The sequence below is a fragment of the Notamacropus eugenii genome, chromosome 5 (assembly GCF_028372415.1).
Source record: "Notamacropus eugenii isolate mMacEug1 chromosome 5, mMacEug1.pri_v2, whole genome shotgun sequence".
Lineage (NCBI taxonomy): Eukaryota > Metazoa > Chordata > Mammalia > Diprotodontia > Macropodidae > Notamacropus > Notamacropus eugenii.
In genome coordinates this window covers 166187543-166209116 of record NC_092876.1, presented here as the reverse complement: position 1 = coordinate 166209116, position 21574 = coordinate 166187543, and the positions used below count along the sequence as shown (strand labels likewise).

The following is a 21574-nucleotide window of genomic DNA, read 5'->3' as shown; positions in this document are numbered from 1 at the left end:
TGGTCTTAGTACCCCACTCTCTGCTCTCATTCTGCCCTAAATACTGATAGAGTTGTCTCACTTCTGTAGCCCCTTCACCAAATTCAAAAGCCTTCAAGACATCCTATTAGAAGGCAAAAAAGTCTAAATTCCTTAACCTATCCAGCCCTTTGCACATCCTGGGCCTCGCCTCCAACTCCTTATCTATACAGATCCCACACTTCACACAGACCAGGCCGTTAGACTCACCGCCCACGAGGCTATCCCAGGGAACTTACCTCTGAAATTGTTCTTGTGCTTTATTGAAATGCTGTTCTCTCCCTCTCCTCTTCTCCAAATCTCACACATTCATTCTTTGTGATTTAGCCTAAATCTTCTCCTTTGTGAAATATTCCTGACCAGACTAGCCTCTGAACTCATAGTATTCGGCACTTAATTATTGTTGTAAGATACCATGCATACTGTTAACTTTCCATATGTGTGTATCTTGTATATCTTGACTCCCCGTTTAGAGTCTAGGGTCCTTTCATTTTAACTTGTTCCTTTCCTTTAAAGCTTATCTCAGATAACTCTTCCAGAAACCTTCCATGTCTTGCCATCACCTCGCCCTCCCCAGCAGTGCATGGCAACCTTCTTTCTTAGATCTCACCTAGAACTAGGCTTTGTCTCTCTTTTTAACAAGGCCTCTATTCATAGTGGATAGAACATTAGACATGGAGTCAGAAAGACCTGCATTCAAATGCTGCCTCAGTTACTTACTAGCCATGCAACCCTGGATAAGTCAGTTAGCTTCTCTCAGTCTGTTTCCTCATGTGTAAAAGGGGAATGGAATTAACACCTTACACATCAAATGAAATAACATGTAAAGAGCTTTCAAAACCTTATATCCCTGTACCCTTATTTGAACATTAGCTATAATTAATCATTGAATCAACCTGCATTTATTAAGTGCCTACTGTGCGCCAAGCACTTGTGCTAAGCACTGGAAATACAAATACAGATGGAAAGACAGCTCTTGTCCTCAAGGATCTTACTTTCTAATGGAGGGATAGAACAGATAAAAGGAAGGTGAAAAGGAGAGGCATGGGGTGGAGTATTAGGATATGGGGGTATAAAGTGAGGGCAGTGGAGGAAGTCCAGAGTATATCTGGGAAAGGAAAGAGACTTTGCTGGCTTGGGTTCCCTCCTTAAGTGGAGGGAGTTTCTGGGAAGCCCTGTTCAGCCATAGGTAGAGGCCGCAAGGATAGAGGGTCATTCTAATGTGTGAATTTCAGGGCTTAGAGTGAGACTTCAGGATGAAGAGCTGGGCCAAAGGAGGGGAATGAGGAATTATTTAATGCACTTATCATAAAAGTAACTTTTTTGTGTTGATGTCAATGTCTTATCCCCTCAGGTGATTCTAACCTTTTCACAGGCAAAGACAGTGTCTCATCCAAATTTTGTGCCTCTGACTTTGGGAGAATAGGTACATTAATACTGTGTTAATGGAATAGTGAATTTGTCCCACCATTATGGAGGAACTATGTCCCAAAAGTTACAAAGCATACCCTTTCATTCAATTATATCACTGCTTGGTGTATTTTGAAGAGAAAACAAAAGGACCCATATGTACAAAAACATTTATCACAGCTCTTTTTGTAGTAACAAAAACTGGAAATTAAGATGCTCACATATTCATAAATGGCAGAGCAAAATGATAATGTGAATTTAATGAAATACTATTATGTAGAAAGAAGTGATGAAAGGAACAGCTTTGGAGAATCCTAAAAAGCCTTGGACCTAACTAATGCAAAGTGAAATGAGAAGAATCAGGAAAATAATCTATAAACTAACTGCCACAAGAACATTGATAAATGTAATGACTGGCTTTGGTTTCAGCGTCTATAACAAAATATGCTACTTACCTCCTGACAGAAAGGGAATGGATGCAAGGGGTAGAATGAGACACATATTTTTGTACAGTGCCAATTGTGGGAATTTGTTTTGCTCAACTACACATATTTGTTCCAAGGTGTTTTTTTTTCCATACAATATGGGAGGGGGGGCACAAAATGGGAGGGAAAGAGAATATATTTTTTTAGAAAAATAGATGTTATCCCTCCCTAACACCTACCACAGTGCTATGCTCATAGTGGATAATTAATACTTTTTTGTTTCATATTATATTATATCTTCTTGTATAGGGATCACATTTTATCTTTCATCTTTACTCCTCATGCTCTAATGCCTAGCACATAGTAGGTATTCATAAAGATTTATTGAAAGAATTGCTATTTGGGATATGTTATCCATATACCCACAACGCCTTGTGCTTTCACTGATTGGTACCACTGTGCCCCAAGTTCTCAATTTTGTTTTTGCTCTTGCACTTTGGAATTTGCTCATTTCAGAGGTTGGGAGATACCCCCTCCCAATTATCCCTCCATATAATTTGTTATTTTCTCTTTGTATCATGTTGATTTTCTCCCCTTCCCCTATCCCTGTCATCAACTGTTATTTTCAGACTATGAAGGAACTATTTAAGGGTGAAGTGATTATCTTGTATCTTTTATGATACTAAAATGAATACTTTTGTAAGCTACTTGTACAAATCTTTAGTTATTTGCAGAAAGTATTATTTAATTTTTGATGCCAAAAGAAAACCTAAAATGTGGTAAGCTTCTCCTGGCTGCCTACAGCAGGACAAGAAGAACTTGACTTATGCTTTTCTAAATCTTACGTTATTTGCAGAAAGTATTATTTAATCTGCGATGTTAACAGAAAGCCTGAAATGGGGTGAGTGAACTTCTCCTGGCCTGCTACATTGGGATAAAAAGAACTTGACTCATTCCTAAATAATGGCTAATTTCTTCTGATATTAATGAAGGATAATGGGCATTTTTCTTGGCTAATTTTTCTTAAGACCCTAGTGCTTTGAATCTGACTGTTATTCCTTTACTAGGGGCTAATTTCATCCAGTAGACTGGGAAGGAGGACAGCATCTAAAATGAAGTCTGGGAATCTGATGAAACCTTTTATGGTTATTAGGCCTGGTGTGAAATGTGGCCAGGGCAGACAAGCTGGCCTGAGGGAATTAATAATGGGACATTTATATCCATTTCCCTGTGAGGTTAGTAAATGAAAACTACTAAGCTTTGAAAATGGCTGAAAATCATCTTTGGCTCTGGAGTAGATTTCAGGCACTAGCAAGAAATGAAACAAAGATACCAAAACAACTCTAAGGTTTTTGCATCAACGTTACGGGTGACGCTGGCTTGCCCCACTCTGACACTGAAGGTGATTTTGTCAAAAAAAAAATAGTTATCATAGCACCTTGGATAAAGAGAATAGGGAGTATATGTTTCCCACAATTCTCCAAAAATGAATGCTCTTCTTTGCAGCATGCCCAGACCAGTGTAGTATAATGATGAAAATGATAACATGGAGTTTTTCAGCCCCCTCTTATCAGGAAGTGTGCATTCCCATTCCTCTATTTTAATGTTTTACTGACATCTTAATTTTCCCTACATTACAGTCATTTTTAGCTAAATTGAACCCTCCCCTATGACAATAACAGTTAAGCAAAAGCATCTGATGCCATGTACATAAGATTCTGCCTTCATGGTGCCCCCATCTTTCTGCCATGGTAGAAGACGGTTTGTTCTCTCCTCCCTAGTCACCCTCACTGGATTTTTAGTCACTCAGAGTTGAGTTTCCTTTTAACACTCAGCTTGCTCATATTGTTGTAGCCCTTGGTCATATTGCACACTTGGTTCTGCTTATTTTATTCTGTATCAGTTCCTATAAATTTTCCTGTGTTCCTCTGAATTCTTCATATTTGCTATTTCTCATTGTATAATGATATACCCCTATCTTAGTTTGGTTTTTTTTCCCAGCTATTATTCAAACAACCTCTCCTCCCGGTTTTGTTTCCATGTCTTTGCTACCATATGATTTTAGCCCATGTTGGACATTTCTGTCTGTCTTCAGTTAGGCAGGTGGCTAGCCAGCATTTATTAAGCACTTACTATGTGTCAAGCACTGAGACACTTCTTTAGACTGTATGTCCAGTGTTGGAATTGCTGTGACAAAGGTGACAAAAACCTTAGTTTTTCCTTCATAATTCCAAATTGAAATCCCCTGCACTTGTATCACTTAACAGTTCTACACATGGGTCCTCATTTTGTAAGATGAAGGTCCTATGCTTTGCAGAGTAGTTTGATAAAAGATGAGACTAATCCGTGTTGCAAGGAATGATGTGATAAATTATTAATAGCTCAGTGAATTGGCCTAAACATTCTGAAAAGGCAGTTTAGAATTATACTAAGGAAGCAACAAAAATATCTATAACCTTCAGAGTTCCTCGTTGTTCATTCAGTGTCCACTTCTTCATGATCCAGTGAGCCATACTGCCCATGGGCTTTTCTTGACAAAGATACTGAAGTGATTTGCCATTTCCTTCTCCCATGGATTAAGGCAAACAGAGGTTAAGTGACCCTACTAGGTATATATCCTAAGGAGGTCAATGGTAAAAGTGAGGGCCCCATATATACCACAAAAGCAGTGGTTTTTGTAGGACCAAAGACCTGGAAACAGAGTAGAGAGAACTGTCTAATAGGAGGACCTGGATTAAAACCTCAGATTTCTGATGCTCTACATCTACCCTTCTCCCCAAATCAATTATATATCAGTTATATCAGTTACGTATATCATATATACATACATGTGTATATATATCAGATATATATATATCATATATGTGTGTGTATGTGTGCATATCAGAGTATAGCAGAAGCTTCCCTGTTGGCTAATATAAGGAGGCTCACCCATTCAGCTGCTGAGCTTTCTTGTCAGCAGACTGGATTCCAGAGCCTGGGTTTGTAAATCCAGATCTTCACATGGAAGTAATTGTAAATGCCGGCAAGAGCTGAGACTGAGGGAAGAATCATGGAAGGGGATGAAACATTGTTAATGTAATCTGGTCTTCTCTGTGAAAATCCTTTCGCACAGGCACTGTTCTGACTAACTCTACAATGCTACATCTTGAATCCAGCTGCAAGGCATTATTGATAGGTGATGAGAAGGTGACTTTGTGCTCTGTGTGGATGGACAGCAGGGGATGTCTAGATGTTGGGCAGGGACACTGAAGTAGAAAAAGACCACAGAGTCGTTAAGCAGCAAAGCAATCAATGTGTAATGGTTAGCACAGCTAGACTTGCAAGTGTAACATTTCAAGCTCACTGCCACCAGCAGGAAGTACCACTCCAGGAGTCAACATGTCAGAGAATTAACCAAAAAGCAAAAGATCCAGCCTTCTTTCATATCTACTCCTGCATTATGTCTTCTGGGAAATGTCCCCAAGTAGGGAAGAAGCTTTGAAAGAAAGGAACCTTGATTGATTTTTTTCAAGCAGGCTCATTACTGAAGGCCATAATAAGATTTTGTCTCAAGTTCAATAGTGCCAACCTTCCCTCCATTCCCACCCCCTTCCCAGTGATTTAGAGGAGCTAAAATGGTTAGCCAACCTATTTAGGGGGAAAAACATAAAGTCCTCATCTCATTTTCCCATATATTTCCCCTCTTTTCATTGAGTGCTGTCACATTATTTTATTTGTTAAAATATTACAGAAATAGGCTGAAATTCACCAGTATTTTTTTCTTGATGCCAAATACATCTTTGTGTTCATTAGAGCCTCAGAAAACATTTTTGATTAATGAACTGTCTAATTCAAGGTAATGAATGAAAGAATGAAAGATCCTTCCAGAATAGCTTATAGTGAACAAATAAGAATTACCAAAAGTTCTAAGGAAGTAGCTATTAAAGGCTGGTATAGTGAGGGGAAAGAGTACTTGTCTAGGGCATCCTGGGTTCAAAGCTATCTTCTATCACTTAATAACTCAGATTATAGGGAAATCATTCAACCTATCTGAGCCTCTAGTTTCCACATCTAAAAAGGAGAATAATCCCAGTAGTACTTGGCTCTAAGGTTGTGTTTTGGGATTCTAATGAGAAAAAGCAAGCAAATCACTTTCCAAACCTCAAAGCCCCTTTTAAGTATCAGCTATTAATGAGCTGGAATATGCTAGTGGTTGCAAAGACAGCACCACCTTTGTTTCCCCAAGGTAGAACAACTTCACAACTCTGGCCTGACTGACCTAGTTCAGGGAAGGACTGATCTTCCTGCCTACCTCCTTCTCTGCAGAACATACATATTCCCACCCTCTAATAATTCATGTCCTGTCACCCTCTTTCAAAGAGAATCTAGCTTGTCCATTCACCTGGGAGCAGTGGGAGTGGGCCACTTCTCTAAACCTGAGCTCTTAGTAGTGTTAACTTTCATTTGTGGTTGCTGAGTTCCATGTGTGCATTCCCTTCTTTCTGTTTGTCTCCTTTCATTATTAAAACCATGCTTATCATTGTATAAGGTATGCCTGTTTCTCTTCCCTTCAGTTGATTAGAGCAGTAAGTCCTCTTCTCCTACCTGCCAAGAGAAGCGCCATGGGGCAGTGGCTAGACTTAGCACTAGGAGTCCCAGGTTCCAGGAACGTGCCATCGTAAGCACATCACTTTAGCCCTCAAAACCTCTATTGCTTTATCTGTAAAATAAGGGCATTGGACCAGATGTCTTCTAAGACATCCTCTTTCTTAATCTTTGATCTTCATTTGAATCATAATTATTTACCATACACACACACACACACACACACACACACACACACACACACACACACACACACACTTGTAAACTTTCCTCTCCCCGTCCCCCAAGAATGTAAGCTGTTTGTGGGCAGGAATCTCGCCCTCTATCTCCAGGGTTTTGCACATAGCAGACACCTACTAAACACATATTGAATTGGATTTGTAAAATGGGGTTTAACAACATACACACCGTTTGCCTCACAGGGTTGTTGTTGAGAGAAAAGTGGTTTGCAAACCTTAAACCCCTTTGTAAAGAAAGGCATTGATTATATTATATAGCAGTTTTAATTAGTGGGCATGAGAGGCCCTGTTCATCCTGAGATGTGGAAAAATGATGTTTTGCTAAGTACTTCATAAGGATGCAGTAAAGCTTCCTTGGTTGGTTTGGTCTGTTTGGTTTTTTTTAAGCAACTTTATAGTCAAGGGTGCACCAACACCTTAACTCTGCATAGCTCTAATTTTCTCCCACTTCAGGTGACCGTGACTGATGGTGGTTCTTCTCCAAAGCAGTCGACAGTTTGGGTCGTGGTTCAGGTTCTGGATGAAAATGACAATAAGCCTCAGTTCCCAGAAAAAGTCTATCAGATCAAGCTGCCGGAGCGGGACCGAAAGAAAAGAGGAGAACCGATTTACAGGGCTTTTGCATTCGATAAAGATGAAGGTCCCAATGCAGAAATATCCTACAGCATCGTAGATGGAAATGATGATGGGAAATTCTTTATTGACCCTAAAACTGGCATGGTCTCTTCCAGGAAGCAATTTACAGCAGGAAGTTACGACATCCTCACAGTAAGGCTTTCTGAATCCCAAATGAGAAGAACACCTCTGTGTATGTGTGTTATTGGGAGGGAGAGGTGGGAGGGAGGGATGGATGGATGGATGGATGGATGTTATGTGTATGTGTCCATTTTTTTCTCATCCATTTCAAAAGTCATAGAGATATGCATGTGTATGTTCTTATATACAGTAAATCTCTATGATAAATAGTGCCATGATACATATGGAAAGAAATGCTGATCTTGAAGACAAAGGCATATGAATAAGTACTGCTCTTGGCTTCTCCACTGATTTGTGATGCTTTCAGAAGCTTCACTGATACCTCCATGTTGTATACTATGGCATGAAATAATTTTTGGCTTCTTCTGCTTCAGTTCCCCGGTATTCCCCAATCCTCATAGACCAACATATGCAAACATGCATGCCCATACCCCCCACCTCACCTTCAAACAAACAACTGCATCCTCACTCCCATTTTGACAACAGAGGGTAAATGTTTACAATTGGCAAGTGTCACTTGGTAGACTAAGTCAGTGCTTGACAAAGACCTCAATGTGAAAGAAATTCATTCTAATCTTTCCCTCTAAGAGACACTGTGGTACACTGGAAAGTACGCTAGATTTAGAATCAGAGAACATTCAAATTCTAGCTCTTCTACCTACTTGCTATATGATTGCTATATGACCTTGGGCAAGTTAACTCATCTTTCTAAGTCTATTTCTTACATAAAAGGAAGGATCTGGACTAGTTGGTTCCCTTCCAACTCTAAATCTATGATCCCCCAGCTTTCTGGTGTGCACTAAGTTCCTACTGACCTTTTAAGTCTCTTCTCTCTGGTCAATCTACCCTTGACTCTTGATTAATTTGGGAGGATGGTCTTCTCTTTGTTCTTGTTCCCTAACTTTGGATAGTATTCAGAGAAAGTAAAAGGAGCTAATTCCAAAATCTGAATTCTCTTCCATCTGCTCTGATGAAATGTTTGATGCCATAGCTTTTCTCTAACAAGACATTTTTTAATCTGTGAATTTCAGGTAGAAGCACTACTTGCATGGATGGCTATGTCCTGACTAATGTAGATTCCCAATAACATCACTAATTTATGCATTATAACCAAATACATTCATTATAACCAAATCCCATATTAATATTATCTAAGCCAATCATCTAAGTTACAGTTCAAATGATGGGCAACCATCTAAGCTAACATGTAAGCCTCATTGATTTTAGCTCATTTCAGCATCTGCTAGCTATGCAACTTGTCAGGTAGCTCCTCTTCCCCACACTCAACTTCATCCTCCATGACAGTGCTTTACCTGTATTTGTGTTTTCACATAGCCAATTAGTGTTTGCCCATATTCTTGTTGACTGCATTCCCTGTTTCCAGGGATAATTGATATTTGACTAAACCATAGGAAGCATCCCGCCTCACAGAGATTGTGTGATAGATAGATAGCTACTTTAAACCCAAGGAAGTGAAGTGTATAAATTTTATCTGCAGTGTTTATTTTTTGGAGAATAATAGCTTATATTTCTTTAGTTTTCAAAGTGCTTTCCACAAAGTTTTTCAAAATATTTTTCTCACAAGGACTCTGTGAGATAGTGGGTTAAAAATTATACCCATTCTGTAAATGGAAACAAAAAATAAGACACATAGAGAGCTCAAATGGAAAACACTCTAAGTCTACAATTAGGGGATCTGGATTCCAGTGTGAGATCTGCTCCATGTGTGATCCTGGGCAAATCATACTTCCCCTCCACGGTCTCTTAATTTGTTGTTGTAATTCAGTTGTATGTGACTCTTCATGACTTGATTTAGGGTTTTCTTGGCAGAGACTGGAGTAGTTTGCCATTTCCTTCTCAAGCTCATTTTATGGATGAGGAAACTGAGGCAAACAGGGTTCAGTGACTTGCCCAGGGTCACACAGTCAATAAGTGACTGAGGCCAGATTTGAACACATGATGAGTATTCCTGACTCCAGGTTGGTGCTCTATCCACTATTTTACCTATGTCCTCAGTTTTCTTAGCTGTAAAATGAGAAGGTTGGACAAACTGACATCCCAAGTCTAACCCTAAATCTGTGATACTATGATGCGAAGCCTTCTGAGAATTTGAATTAGCCACTTTGCCTCTCTTTTTCCTCACTTTCCCCAGCCATCAAATGAGGAGGTTGTAAGCTTATTGATAAAGTCCCTTCTAACTCCAGATTCCCAGATCAAGTAGCTTGCCCATGGTCATATAGCTGGTTAGTACTGGGATCAGGCCTTGAAACCAGTTCACTGTTGAAAAAAATGTATAGAACAATGTGATATTTGTATATCACTTTTTATTTATTTTGGGTGATTTGAATTTTCTTATTCTATATGGTATTTTCATTTCTAAGGGTGCTACTACCTCATTCCCAGACTTAATTCTCCCATATATCAAGGAAACCTTAGCAATCTTCCTTTCCAATTCACAGTGGGAAAATGCATTCTTTATTCTGTCTTTCAGTCAGGGCTCATCACCATCCAAAGGGGAAAATAACTCCTTATCTCTCAGGAGAGTGTATATAATGGCTGACATAATTCAATTACACCACTGTAGACTTTGCATAACTTATGTTCTTACTGGACTTTTCATAAGCTTCTTCTCTTCTAGACAGAATCATCACTCCTGCATGGCTATTGCCTGTACTCCCTAATATGTCCATCTGCAAACTCCTTCCTTCTAGGACTATACATGACTAGAGCACCCCTACAGAATGAAACAGGGGGATGGAAGGTACTAAGCACCGCCCCCCCAACTGTGTAGGTTCACATCAATCTAGTCAACTTTGTTATCCAGGAGATCACATTTCTCAGAGAACCAGATTGGCCCATCCCATTCTTATTCTCATCACTCATGCCCACATGCCCACATGTTATTTGTTTTGGAGTTTCTCACATTCTTAAACTCAGCACTGGCTCACAGGGCCTTCAGATCAACATGGAGTGGATTCTCCTTGAAATACAAGTAGGTGGATTTTGTTCTCCTTTTGCCACAGTAATGGAGGTAAATTTATATGTTGCTATCGGAATATCCCAAATCGACAGCAGACTAGGGCTTTAAGCCATCTTCTATATTCTCTCCACATGTGATTAGATCAAAGCAGTGGACAACGGCCGTCCCCAGAAGTCCTCCACCGCCCGCCTCCACATTGAATGGATTAAGAAACCGCCTCCTTCCCCTGTGCCTCTGACCTTTGATGAGCCATTTTATAACTTTACTGTCATGGAAAGTGATAGAGTGACAGAAATTGTGGGTGTGGTGTCTGTGCAACCAGCCAATATACCTCTGTGGTTTGATGTAGTTGGTAAGTCTCAGTACTGAAGGTATTATAGGTATTGGGTAATGTAGTCGTTGACTTTTTGGATTTGCTAGCCAGAAGACTAACCATTAGAACTAAGATTTAAATAGCCTTTTAGTGCTGGAATGCAAATGAACCAGTAAAATGAATTAATGTACTTGTGCTTTCGTTATGATTCTGTAGCTAAGCTGAACAGAAAGCGCTCTTTGGCTGAATTTTTTTCATAGTATGTTATTTACTGCAATCTTAATGTCTTTCTGTGTGTCATTTAAATTCTATTGTCACACTTTGCTAATCTCATTTCTAAATGTATTGATGGTACTTAGATTTGCTGTCCTTCATTTCTCTCTTTTCTTCACCTTTTTTTCTGCATTCTGTTCTTTTTTTTTCTGCTCCCGACTGCCCTGCTTCAAGGTGGCAAGCATGCTCGAGAGATGTTCTATATTCTACAGACAGCTTGTGGGCAGAACTGTTCAACAGAAGGTACCCTTAGTGCAAACACATTTGCTAAAATACAGCTATCCAATCTGCCTTTTTATGGGTTTTTTGAAGCAAATTAAATTACATCTTTCATAACTGCCTTTGACAGGGTAAAGTGCAGCCCATAGATTTCATACATGCCTAACAGCTACTACTTTACTTGTATCCAGTTACTTTCCTTTGTTTGAGTGTGGGATGTTTTTCTTCCCCTGAGATTGGTTGTTTTGACCCAGATTTTTCTCGTTTTTTAAAAATAATATCTAGTTGCAGCCCCACTGTTTTGCAGCAATGGTGTCCTGCATGTACAATTTGAAGGCTTAAAATCCCCCAAGGGAATGGTCACCTTACTGCTGTCCCCATGAGGATGGCTGACAAACAGAGCCATCAGATAAGACATGGAACGGTAGGCACATAATAGACCACATAAATGGACAACTTTAAAATTCCTTGAAAGGGAGAATTGAAGCCAAGCTAAACAAAGTGAAATGGTATTATTGCCTATAGCAAAGAGTATTTAAAAAAATGGAATAGAAAATATAAAAAGAGATGGAATAGAAAAGCAAAGCTTCAGAGGATTAGGAAAACCAGGAGTGTTGCTAAGAAAAGAAGTGAGGACTGTTTTGGCCAACCCTGGATCTGAAACTAAATTGGGGATGGGGGCAAGATTGGTTGCTTACATTTGTCTTTGGGAGAACGGCTAGCCAGAAGAGAATATGTCTGGAGGAATCATTTTCTTCTCCACGGTATTTCCCCCACTGAATGGGGATCATAGTGGAAATCTCCCTACTATAGGGAAGATAGCAAGAAAGTATTTAGTGTGTACTCCCATTTATAACCTTCTTTCTACAATTTCCTTGAAGACTCTCTCAGAGAAATGATTCAAAGTCCCTCCCCTAAGATTTTACTAGAAAAAGGATTTTTTTCCTACCTTCCCAGTTTATCTATCTCAGTAGGGCTTCTGAATTTTATTCAAACAGCATTGGCAGTTCGATCCTATGCTTTGGCCATGATCCTCACCCTAGGTTCCTTATGTTTTAAGGTCTGGCCCCTTCTGGTACACTAAGGACTTCTGCACCCCTTTGTGCCTCTTGGTCTCTGTAATAAATGCTTCAGTGTTTGCCACCTCATTAAGACATCCTCTGTTTCCATTTTCTCACTCTCAGTGAAATAAAAGTTGCTGGTATTTATCACTTGCCTGTCTATGAATCCACATTTAGTGATCCTCTTTCTGCCTCTCTCTCTACCCCCAATCTCCACCACGATAACTTCCCCAAGTCATCACAATCTTGGTTACAAATTATGTATTTCCATATTTAAAAGCAGCCTCTATTACTGTGCCTCCAGTTCCTTTCATCTAGCAGTGGTTATTGAGTATGGCTTTTTTATTGTTGGTGTTGAAAGAAAAGGCTAGAAATGAGAATAAAATGAAATCTATAGTACAGGGTGTCCCAATATCTTAGGGAAGCTTTAAGCTATTAAAGAAAATTAAATTACACTCGTAGCTTAAATGACATTTATGCTCTCGAAGCTTAAGGCTGCACTAAGACTTTGGGGACACCTTGTATTTATAAAGAAAATAATAAATCATTATTTATTCAACTGTAACTTTAATATTATGCTATAAGGTAGTTTTTCTCTTATCATCTGCTTACCCTCCAGTTTATGGTCCTCACTTCAAACAAATAAAGCTACTTACTCTAACTAAGCTTCACTTTTGCGTTTGTAACCCTTTTACTTAGCATAATGTTCAGCACAAGAGTAAGCACTTCATAATTTTTTCGTTCATTCGTTCTGGTCCCAACATGGCATCCGCTTGTTTCTTTTCTGGACCTATTTTGCCCATTTCTAATGTTCACTTTAGTTGTATTTTCATACTCTTTGCCTTTCAGAGCCCTTTTCTCTCCAGCCTGGCCCCACTTCATCTGATCACTCCAGAAGTCCCTACAGCATTCCCAGATCTGTGCAGGGCTATTGGACAGAGCAGCACGTTCTTAAGTAACCACTGTAAAGTCTGACTTCTCTTTTCATCTTTGTTCATTCTCTCCTCCCTACGGCCACACTTTTATTCCTTTTCACTTCTTTACCTCTCCAAAAAATACATTAGTCGGAGGATAGTGGACCCTGAAGAAATGTTATTGATTGACCAACTGATAGGCCGTAGGCAGCCAATAATCCAGCCTAACCGAGGCTTCCCCAAATCCCACACATCATCACAATAACCGCCTCCTATGTTCCCAATCTCACTCAACACTGCACTTCTGTCAGAAGCCTGGATAAAAATGGTTCTGATACTTTCTCCAGAGAACAGTGAAACTTTTGAGTGTCCAAGTATGAAGAAGGCATTCCAAGGATAAAAGTGCTCTATAGAATGCCTGCTGGTCCACCAGCCATTAAAAATGACATATCCCTGGGCTTCTGTTATACCTGGGAAAGAGGACTGAACTTAAATGGTCTCTCTGTCTCCTCCTAGGCTAGAGTTTATCTGTTATGGTGATTGATTTTCATACACCTTTGTCTATACCCACAGAACCTTCTGTTTTAGTCCAGCTTAACAGTTGTCACTTAAATGACTTCTAGAGACAGAGCAGTAGGGATACAAAACCTTCCTATCCCACAGGAAGATTCCATTCCTCTAACGTAGACCTTCTTAACCACTTTAGTGTTATGCACCCCTTTGGCAATCTGGTAAAGCCTAAAGGATCCCGTCTCAGAATCATGTTTGTAGGTGCCTAAAATAAAATACATACATAGGCTGACAAAGAAACCAATTCTGTAGATATACAGTTACCAGATTTTGTGAAGAAACAAGCACATGATCCCCAGGTTAAGAACCTTAGAATCATTCTCTCTCTCTCTTTTTCTCTCCCCTTTCCCTTCCCTCCCTCTCTCAATCCCTCTCTTTCTCTCAACCAGCCTGCCTCTTCTGTTAATATTGTTCCCCCTGAAGCCATTGTTATCTTAAAGTGGACTTGAAGAAGACTGATTTCATCTTTCCCTTCCAAGCTCCCTGTGAACTTACTCCTTGGAACTTATGAGAGGCCCAAATATATCATTATTTATTCTCTCTGCGTCCTTTCATTTAGGCAGTGGTTCACATACTGTCATTTCTTACACCTCTTCTTTGAACCTCTGACTTTTTGTCATGGAAGAGCTATCTCTTGCTCAAATGGTGGCAGGTCTCACACATGTATTGTATGAGAATGCATTTCATCAAATCCATGCAAGTGAGAAAATGTCATTCAAAAAATAACCCTTCTTCTCTGCCAGTCACCTACCTCTAAACTTCTTTATGACTATCCTTTCATGAAATTCAGATGTTTCATCCTTGTTTTCAAGACTGCTTGCTACTATTGCGTTTTTCCCAGATAGTCTCCCCATTCTTCAGTCAGGTGGCACCCACTGGGTGACACAGTGGATAAAGCTCCAGAACTGGAGTCAGAATCTGACTTCAGAAACTTATGAGCTGTGTGACTCTGGGCATTTAACCACTCTCTGTCTTCATTTCCTCAACTATAATTAGGGATGATAACACCATTTACTCTACAAGGTTGTTGTGAGATCAAAATGAGATATTTTGTAAAGTGTCTTCATATAATAAATGCTGTATAAATGCTAGCAATCATCACCATTATCATTATCATTTCCTTTCTCTCTGGAAAAACTAATATTCCCTCAGCCCCATTTCAGTGGGTCTCTTTCAGTTCAACTTAGGCCATGTTAAATATACCTCCCAAATCACATCTATCAGCCTCTCCATATGATTCATACCAAGGATGATCCTGGCTATGACCAGTGCCTAAGATTATAGAGTAATATACCATTTTTCTAAATATAAATATGACATAAGCACTACTTGCCCCTCAAAGATTTTGAAAAGAAGGGATACCAGTATCTTTCAGTGTCTCCAAGAAAGTAGCCAAAGTAAAAGAACTTGGGATCAAAATAATCACTGACATCTATATAAAGCTACGAAGTTTGCAGAGCACTTTATATTCATTATCATATTTCAGTTCCATGACAACCTAAGAGGTAGGTGCTAGAGTTATTTAATATAAACCCCATTTTACAGAAAAGGAAACAGGTTTAGAGAGCTAAACCTGTTTCCTTTTCTGTAAAATGGGGTTTATATGGGGTTAAATGGGGCTTACCCAAGCTCATTAAGTATCAGAGGTGGGTCTCAGCCCAGATCTTTCTGATACATTGCTTCTGAGGTGGAAACAGCATTAAGTTTTGCCAGTGGCTTGAGGTAACTAGATGTGGTCTCACTGACAGTGTACATGGACTGAGTCATAATGGAATATAGAATGTACTTAGAGGTTTCACCCTGGTAAATCTGAGGAATAGACCGTCCCTTATAAATCTTATACCAAGATGCTGCAGTCTCCTCCTGATTTTCTCTTAGCAATCTACATTTGCATCCCCTATCTAGGCATGTCTTAAGAACACAAGTGTGAAAGCTCTGGAATTATCATTATAGGTCACCAAGCAGAGAGAATGTTTTGACCTGCCCCTTTCTTCCTGCCTGAAACTAGACAAAGCCCTTTGATTTCTCCAAATACCAGATTCCTGATTGCATGAATCCCCAAAGGCTACAGCATGCACACAGATCCTCTTCAGGAATCAGACCCCTCTGCAGGGCCGCCTCCCAGATTGCCACTTCTCAGCATGGTATTATGACTAGACTCTCCTGGGCTTTCAGAAACAGAAGTACCACTTGTAACTGAGTTAAGAAAACTGTAATTAAAAAGAAACATCATAAAGTTCAGCTGTTCTGCTTTTAAATAGCCCAATGCACAGCACGTTCCTTCTCTCTGTTAAAAGGGGGCCCAGGAGTTTAAAAAAAAAGTGAAGGAACAAAAATAACCCATAGTCCTTGGTGGCTTTGACGCATATCTTCACACTTCTGAAGGGAATGTGATCACTACTCAGCAGTTTCTTCATTTACATACCCTCTAGTGTGTAAGCAATCTGGTTCACAGTTCAGTTACACTATGTTTTACCCTGTTGGGAAATACTCGTGTATTTTTAAGAACACTGTTCTCACCCAGTTAAATTAGTCCCTCTGTACCCAATGTTTGGAGTGGGGCTTTTTATATTTTACATGGATTTATCCCAAGAGGCAGTCTTCCTAATAGCACATAGTAGGTGCTCAGTAAGTATGTATCAACTTCATTTAGTTTGCCCTCTCTGGTGATTAGGATTTGGGGATGGGAAAGGGCTTTTGTTTGCTGCTGGTGATAGTGACTTTGACCCCAGGTGCTGGGTGTGACAGTGTCTGGCTTGAGGCATAGCCTTTATAGCCCTGGACATGCCTAAAGGTCACCAGGGACCTTGAGACCTTGAGATTATTTGTAGATCCTGGAGCTCTGGCTCATTCTCACTGTGACTCTTTTGCTCAGAAGGAGCCTCTCTTTGGACAGATTAATAACAATAACTACCATATCTTTCTACTATGTGCTAGGGACTCATTTGATCCTCACAGCAACTCTGAAAAGTAGTTGCTCTTATTATCCCCATTTTATAGATGAGAAAACCAAGGCAAACAAAGGTGAAGTGATCTGCCCAAGGTCGCACAGTTAATGTCTGATTAATTAATACAATAGCCAACTCTAATGCTGTTGAAACACAAACACTGAAATGTGGGTGTTCTCTGACCAGTGGATGTTTCCAGATAGCTACAGTACTTTATCATTTGACTCATGATATTATTTCCTAGAGCAGATTCCTGTCCTTGTATGTGTATGTGTGTGTATGCATGTGCATACATGTGTGCATATTCAATGGACCCCTTTAGCGGTCTACTGAATCCTAATAACCCCTTTTCAGATTAATGCTTGTAACCTGCATTCATAAATGAAGGAAATGGTAAATTTCAGTTAGAGGCTAGTAAAAATAATGATGTAATTTTTTCTCATTCAAATTCATGAACATCTGAAATCTTTTCAAGGACTCCCATCTTCCAATAAACCAGTTACCTTCCCATGTGTTTCTCTTAAAGAGAGTCTTGTCTCAAGGCTCACATCTCTTGGCATCCTGTCCTTTTTTCTTCAGTCTGTTCTTCCTAAAAATAGACCAAAAAAACCTTCTGGATTGGCCTCTCTTCCTTCTTCTCATAGCAATAGTATTTTGCAGTGGAGAATACCCAAAAGGTTTAATGGAGGGATGAAAAAGGCTAAACACCTTAAGATGGATGAAAAAAAATGAAAAAGGAGAGAAGTCTCATTACTTTCAGAAAATTAATTTGAGATCCAGACTCAGTAGGAGAATTGCTTCCTATCACTTTTCCCAGATCTCTCCCCACTCTCTCTTGCCTTTGGGTTTTTTTAAAGCCCTTTCCAATTATTCTACTTGCTACTATCCTGATCCAAAAATTATTCGTGGTCAAAATGTAACATGCTAATTTTAACATTTTTCCATAAGTTCAGAGTACATTTTGAACTCAAATGATGAACAGCTTGTATGTGACTCCCTTAATTCATTTAGATTAAAACATCTCTGTGTTTTGGAAGCTACTCACATCACACTTTTTCCCCTCCGGTAACTACTTGGTTTTAGCTGACATTTTAAAAATTACACATAGTGAAGAATGGATTGCATGCATGTTGAAGACTCTAGAATCTTTCCTATGGGAGAATCTCTGCCCTTTGTATCAGTGGTTCTGCATTAGTTGGGGAGAACTGTGCATCATCCTGCACCCCAAATAAAATTTTACTAATTTCTAATTTAGTGTCCCATCACATTCTAAAAGTACCATCCAGCTTAAAGTATTTTCATAAAAGACAGTTTTTGTGTTTCTTTTGGGAGTTCAATAAAAATCCACTATATTTTTTTCTCCTCTTTGTATACTACATTGTCCCTTTTTTTGTTAGTACAGAGGAAAATTCTGTTGAGATATGACGTTGGGTAGACACAGAGAATTATCTGCCCCATGAGCTGTTCACAACCTTGTTGTTTTGTTTTGTTTTTTTCTCATCTCCCTCACTCCTGCAACAACTCCAAGGCTGGGACTTTTCCCCTCCCCACTTTGTTAATCTTTGGAATAGCCCAGCGGTGTCTCCCCCACTTTTGTTTAGCCAAGCCCTGCTGCACCAAATACACTCCTGCTTTGCATGTCTGTTACTGGCTTTGAGGGAGTGCTCCACGTTGGAATGAGATGCTGGGAAGTAGATTTCTAACATGTGAGCCTTTCACTTGATATTAATGGTTGCCCATGAAAATGAAATGAGCTTTCAGGTTAAAATGGAGACTACAAAAATGAGACCTGGGGGAGAGATGTGAGATGGTTTTTGAAATGGAATGTCCAAGTGGTTGATTATTGCCCTGCATGAGGTTTGCTGGTGAACTGCTGGTCCAAACTCTTTCTTCTTTGCCAGAAAATAATTTTCTAATCACTAAAGATTTTAGAATCTCTGTTACAAGTAAAAAGTTCACTTATCTAGCAAGAGAGAAACCTGCAGAGAGAGGCTGATAACTACACTGAAGACCTGCTGTATTTCTGAAACCGCTATTTACCCTGCTTTCTGTGTCTCCCTTCTCTTTATTATGTTTCTGGTATAAATCTGGATCAGTGATGGTGAGTGAATGAGAAGGAACAGAATTAAGAGAAAAAAAACAACACACACAGACATAAGAGTAGCCAAAAAAATGTTTTTAATTTGAAAGCTAACAGGATAAACCACACAGTCTATGTGACATGCAAAATATGTAAATTTATGCGAATAAGCATATGACTTTAATTTTGTATGACCATACAAGACCCCAAGGAAAATCTTAGTGGAGACTATAGTGCTAAAAGATCTATAAGGAAGGGGACAAGAACTCAGACCTAACACTGTATGAATAAGGTTTTAAAAGCCTTCCTATGTTTCTTCTAATTTCATTTTCATAAATAACTGAACTAAAAATAAAAAATTACAGTTCCCTAGTTTGTGTGAGCACTGGGGTTTATGCTAGCTTTACATCCATATCTTCTACAAGTCTCCCATTCCATACCTTGGAAAAGAATACTTGGTTCCCTGGGTTACAAAAGCAAAATATCCTCAGATTTAAAGAAAAAGATGTAAGAACTCTGTTGAGAGAAGAAAATATATTTCATTGCCTTTCACGATTTGTTTAGAAATGAGAGAGATTTTACTTTGAAATTTAGATACACATATACATAAATGTGAATGTACATCTCTAAGTATACTCTGTATTTTCATCTCTACCACCAGAGTTGGCTTCAGGAGGGAATTAATAGATCTCTTAGCTTTGACCTTTGAAACTTTTCTTGGCAAACTTTTTTCAAGGAGTACCAGCTGATAACACAGGAGTTTTCATTGCTTGTTCAGATGGTTATTAAGGCTTTCAAATTAGTGTCTTAACATTTTATTTCTTGTGATTATCAGTATGGAACATTCCTTTTGAAAAGTGAATGTTGTCCTAAGGCTAGTTCCCTTTCAGCCCAGATATCTAACTTTGTCTAAAAATCCTCTTTCTTCAAATAATTTGGGATTTTTTTTTTTTGAGTTAAGTTTATTGCTTTTTAGGAAATCAATTGAAGCCTTTAATTGGGAGAAGACATCTTTTTTTTTTAGGTGAAATTTTTGAAAAAGGATATAATCTTAGAGCAATTCCCTTTTACCTCCAGAACTTTAATTAAATGTCAAGGGCAATTATGTTCTCACTAGCAATTAAATAATGTTAAGTGTATAAAACAGCTGCAGGCAATAAGTGTTTTGAAATATATATGACCAGGGGGGAAATTAAGTCATGCACTTATTTTTTGATGTCACAATGGATCATATCACCTTGCTTTAACTAAAATTCTATTTTTCTTTACATCTCATATACATTTCTAGTTGTAATACCATAGGAAATGTACTCTTTATTGATTAGAATAATGAAATTCAAGGAATCCTAAATATATGAGAAGCCAAGTTTTCCTAAATTAGATAATGCAGCAAATATATTGCCTTGTCCTGCTTTAGTTAAATGAAATTACAGTCCAAGAACAAAATTAATCAACCAGATGAAATTTCAGAACCGGAAGTAGTAGAATTTGTGAAAGTGTACTGGTTTTTTTTTAAATTAAAATAGCTCTACTGTTCATTCTATTTTCTTCTTGCCTTCCCCTAAATTCCCTTATTTAGAAGGATCATAAAATGCCCTTTGGGTAATCAGGATGGGGTGCATAGAATGAAGGAAGCAGACAACATCATCTGTAATGCCCCTCCCCTGTCTTGTGCAGCTGTTGGCCTAAACATATTATCTGCTCACGATGAGTTATGCCTATACCAGGGGGATTGAATAAGAGGCAGGGCCAATTACAAACCTTCAAAATAAAGTGATTATTTTCAACATTTATTTATGATTTTTGTCTTACATGTTTTTAGAATAACTTCCTCTCTTAGATTCTAATTCTTTATTGTCAGAGTGCTCCAAAATCATAGAAAAAAAAGTCTTATTTTTGTAAATGAAACTCAGAAAATCATGTACTGGGCTTTTTTTTCACTGCTCATTCTATTAAAGAAGTTTTCCCCAAAAGACTGAAAGGGTAAAATCAGCCACCAACGGTTTACCATCAACCCTCATGTGAATTGCATTGTTTCAGTTCATTTTCATCTACTTATATACTTACTTTAACTAATGGAGATATTATGTTCATTTCTTTTTTTGAAAATAATACATTCAGAATTCAAAAGCCTACAGGGTCTGCAGATTTATAGCACAGGAGCCGTAAGGAATTGTAGACTCGATAGCTTTCTTTATATTTCTGCAATCAGTATTTATGCTTCAGTTACTGTAACAGTATTGCTGCTTATCCTTTTCTTTGCATTATTTTTGTGTGTGACATTTGTTTTGCATTGTAGAGACTGTGCTTTGAAAAAGTAAATTAGGTTTAAACCAAAATGTCCCATTTAATTTATACAAAATGGCGCCATAGGAATGCCTGTCAAGAAGAGTATATAGAAATGCTTCCAGTCATATGTACACATTCAGCGCATGTATCATTTCCTAGAATATGCTAATTTCATTTTGTTTTTGTGAAATCATCAGGGGGGAATTTTGACAGCTCTTTCGACGCAGAGAAAGGTGTCGGGACAATTGTCATTGCAAAACCTCTGGATGCAGAGCAGAGGTCCATCTATAATATGACTGTGGAAGTCACCGATGGAACAAATGTGGCTGTCACTCAGGTAGAGCACTAAATTATTTACTTGTGAAAATATTAAAGATCATGTCTAAATTGGGCTGCAAACAAATAAAAAGAAATGAATGCTTTTTATTTTCCTCCTCTTGACAAGTTGTTGTCTTAAAGCTGATTGAATGTGTATAGATTTCGGTTATTTTC

General features: G+C 38.7%; 1 protein-coding gene across 3 annotated transcripts in view; it reads left to right on the top strand.

The window, feature by feature from the left end:
* The window catches only part of FAT3 (FAT atypical cadherin 3), a 765373-nt gene that overhangs the window by 612662 nt on the left and 131137 nt on the right, over positions 1-21574 (top strand). For all 3 annotated transcript variants that reach the window (XM_072611401.1, XM_072611402.1, XM_072611400.1), the window contains 3 exons: positions 7133-7447; positions 10557-10767; positions 21280-21419. In XM_072611401.1, coding sequence (XP_072467502.1) covers positions 7133-7447; positions 10557-10767; positions 21280-21419 — 666 coding nt within the window. The remainder of the gene's footprint in view (positions 1-7132; positions 7448-10556; positions 10768-21279; positions 21420-21574) is intronic.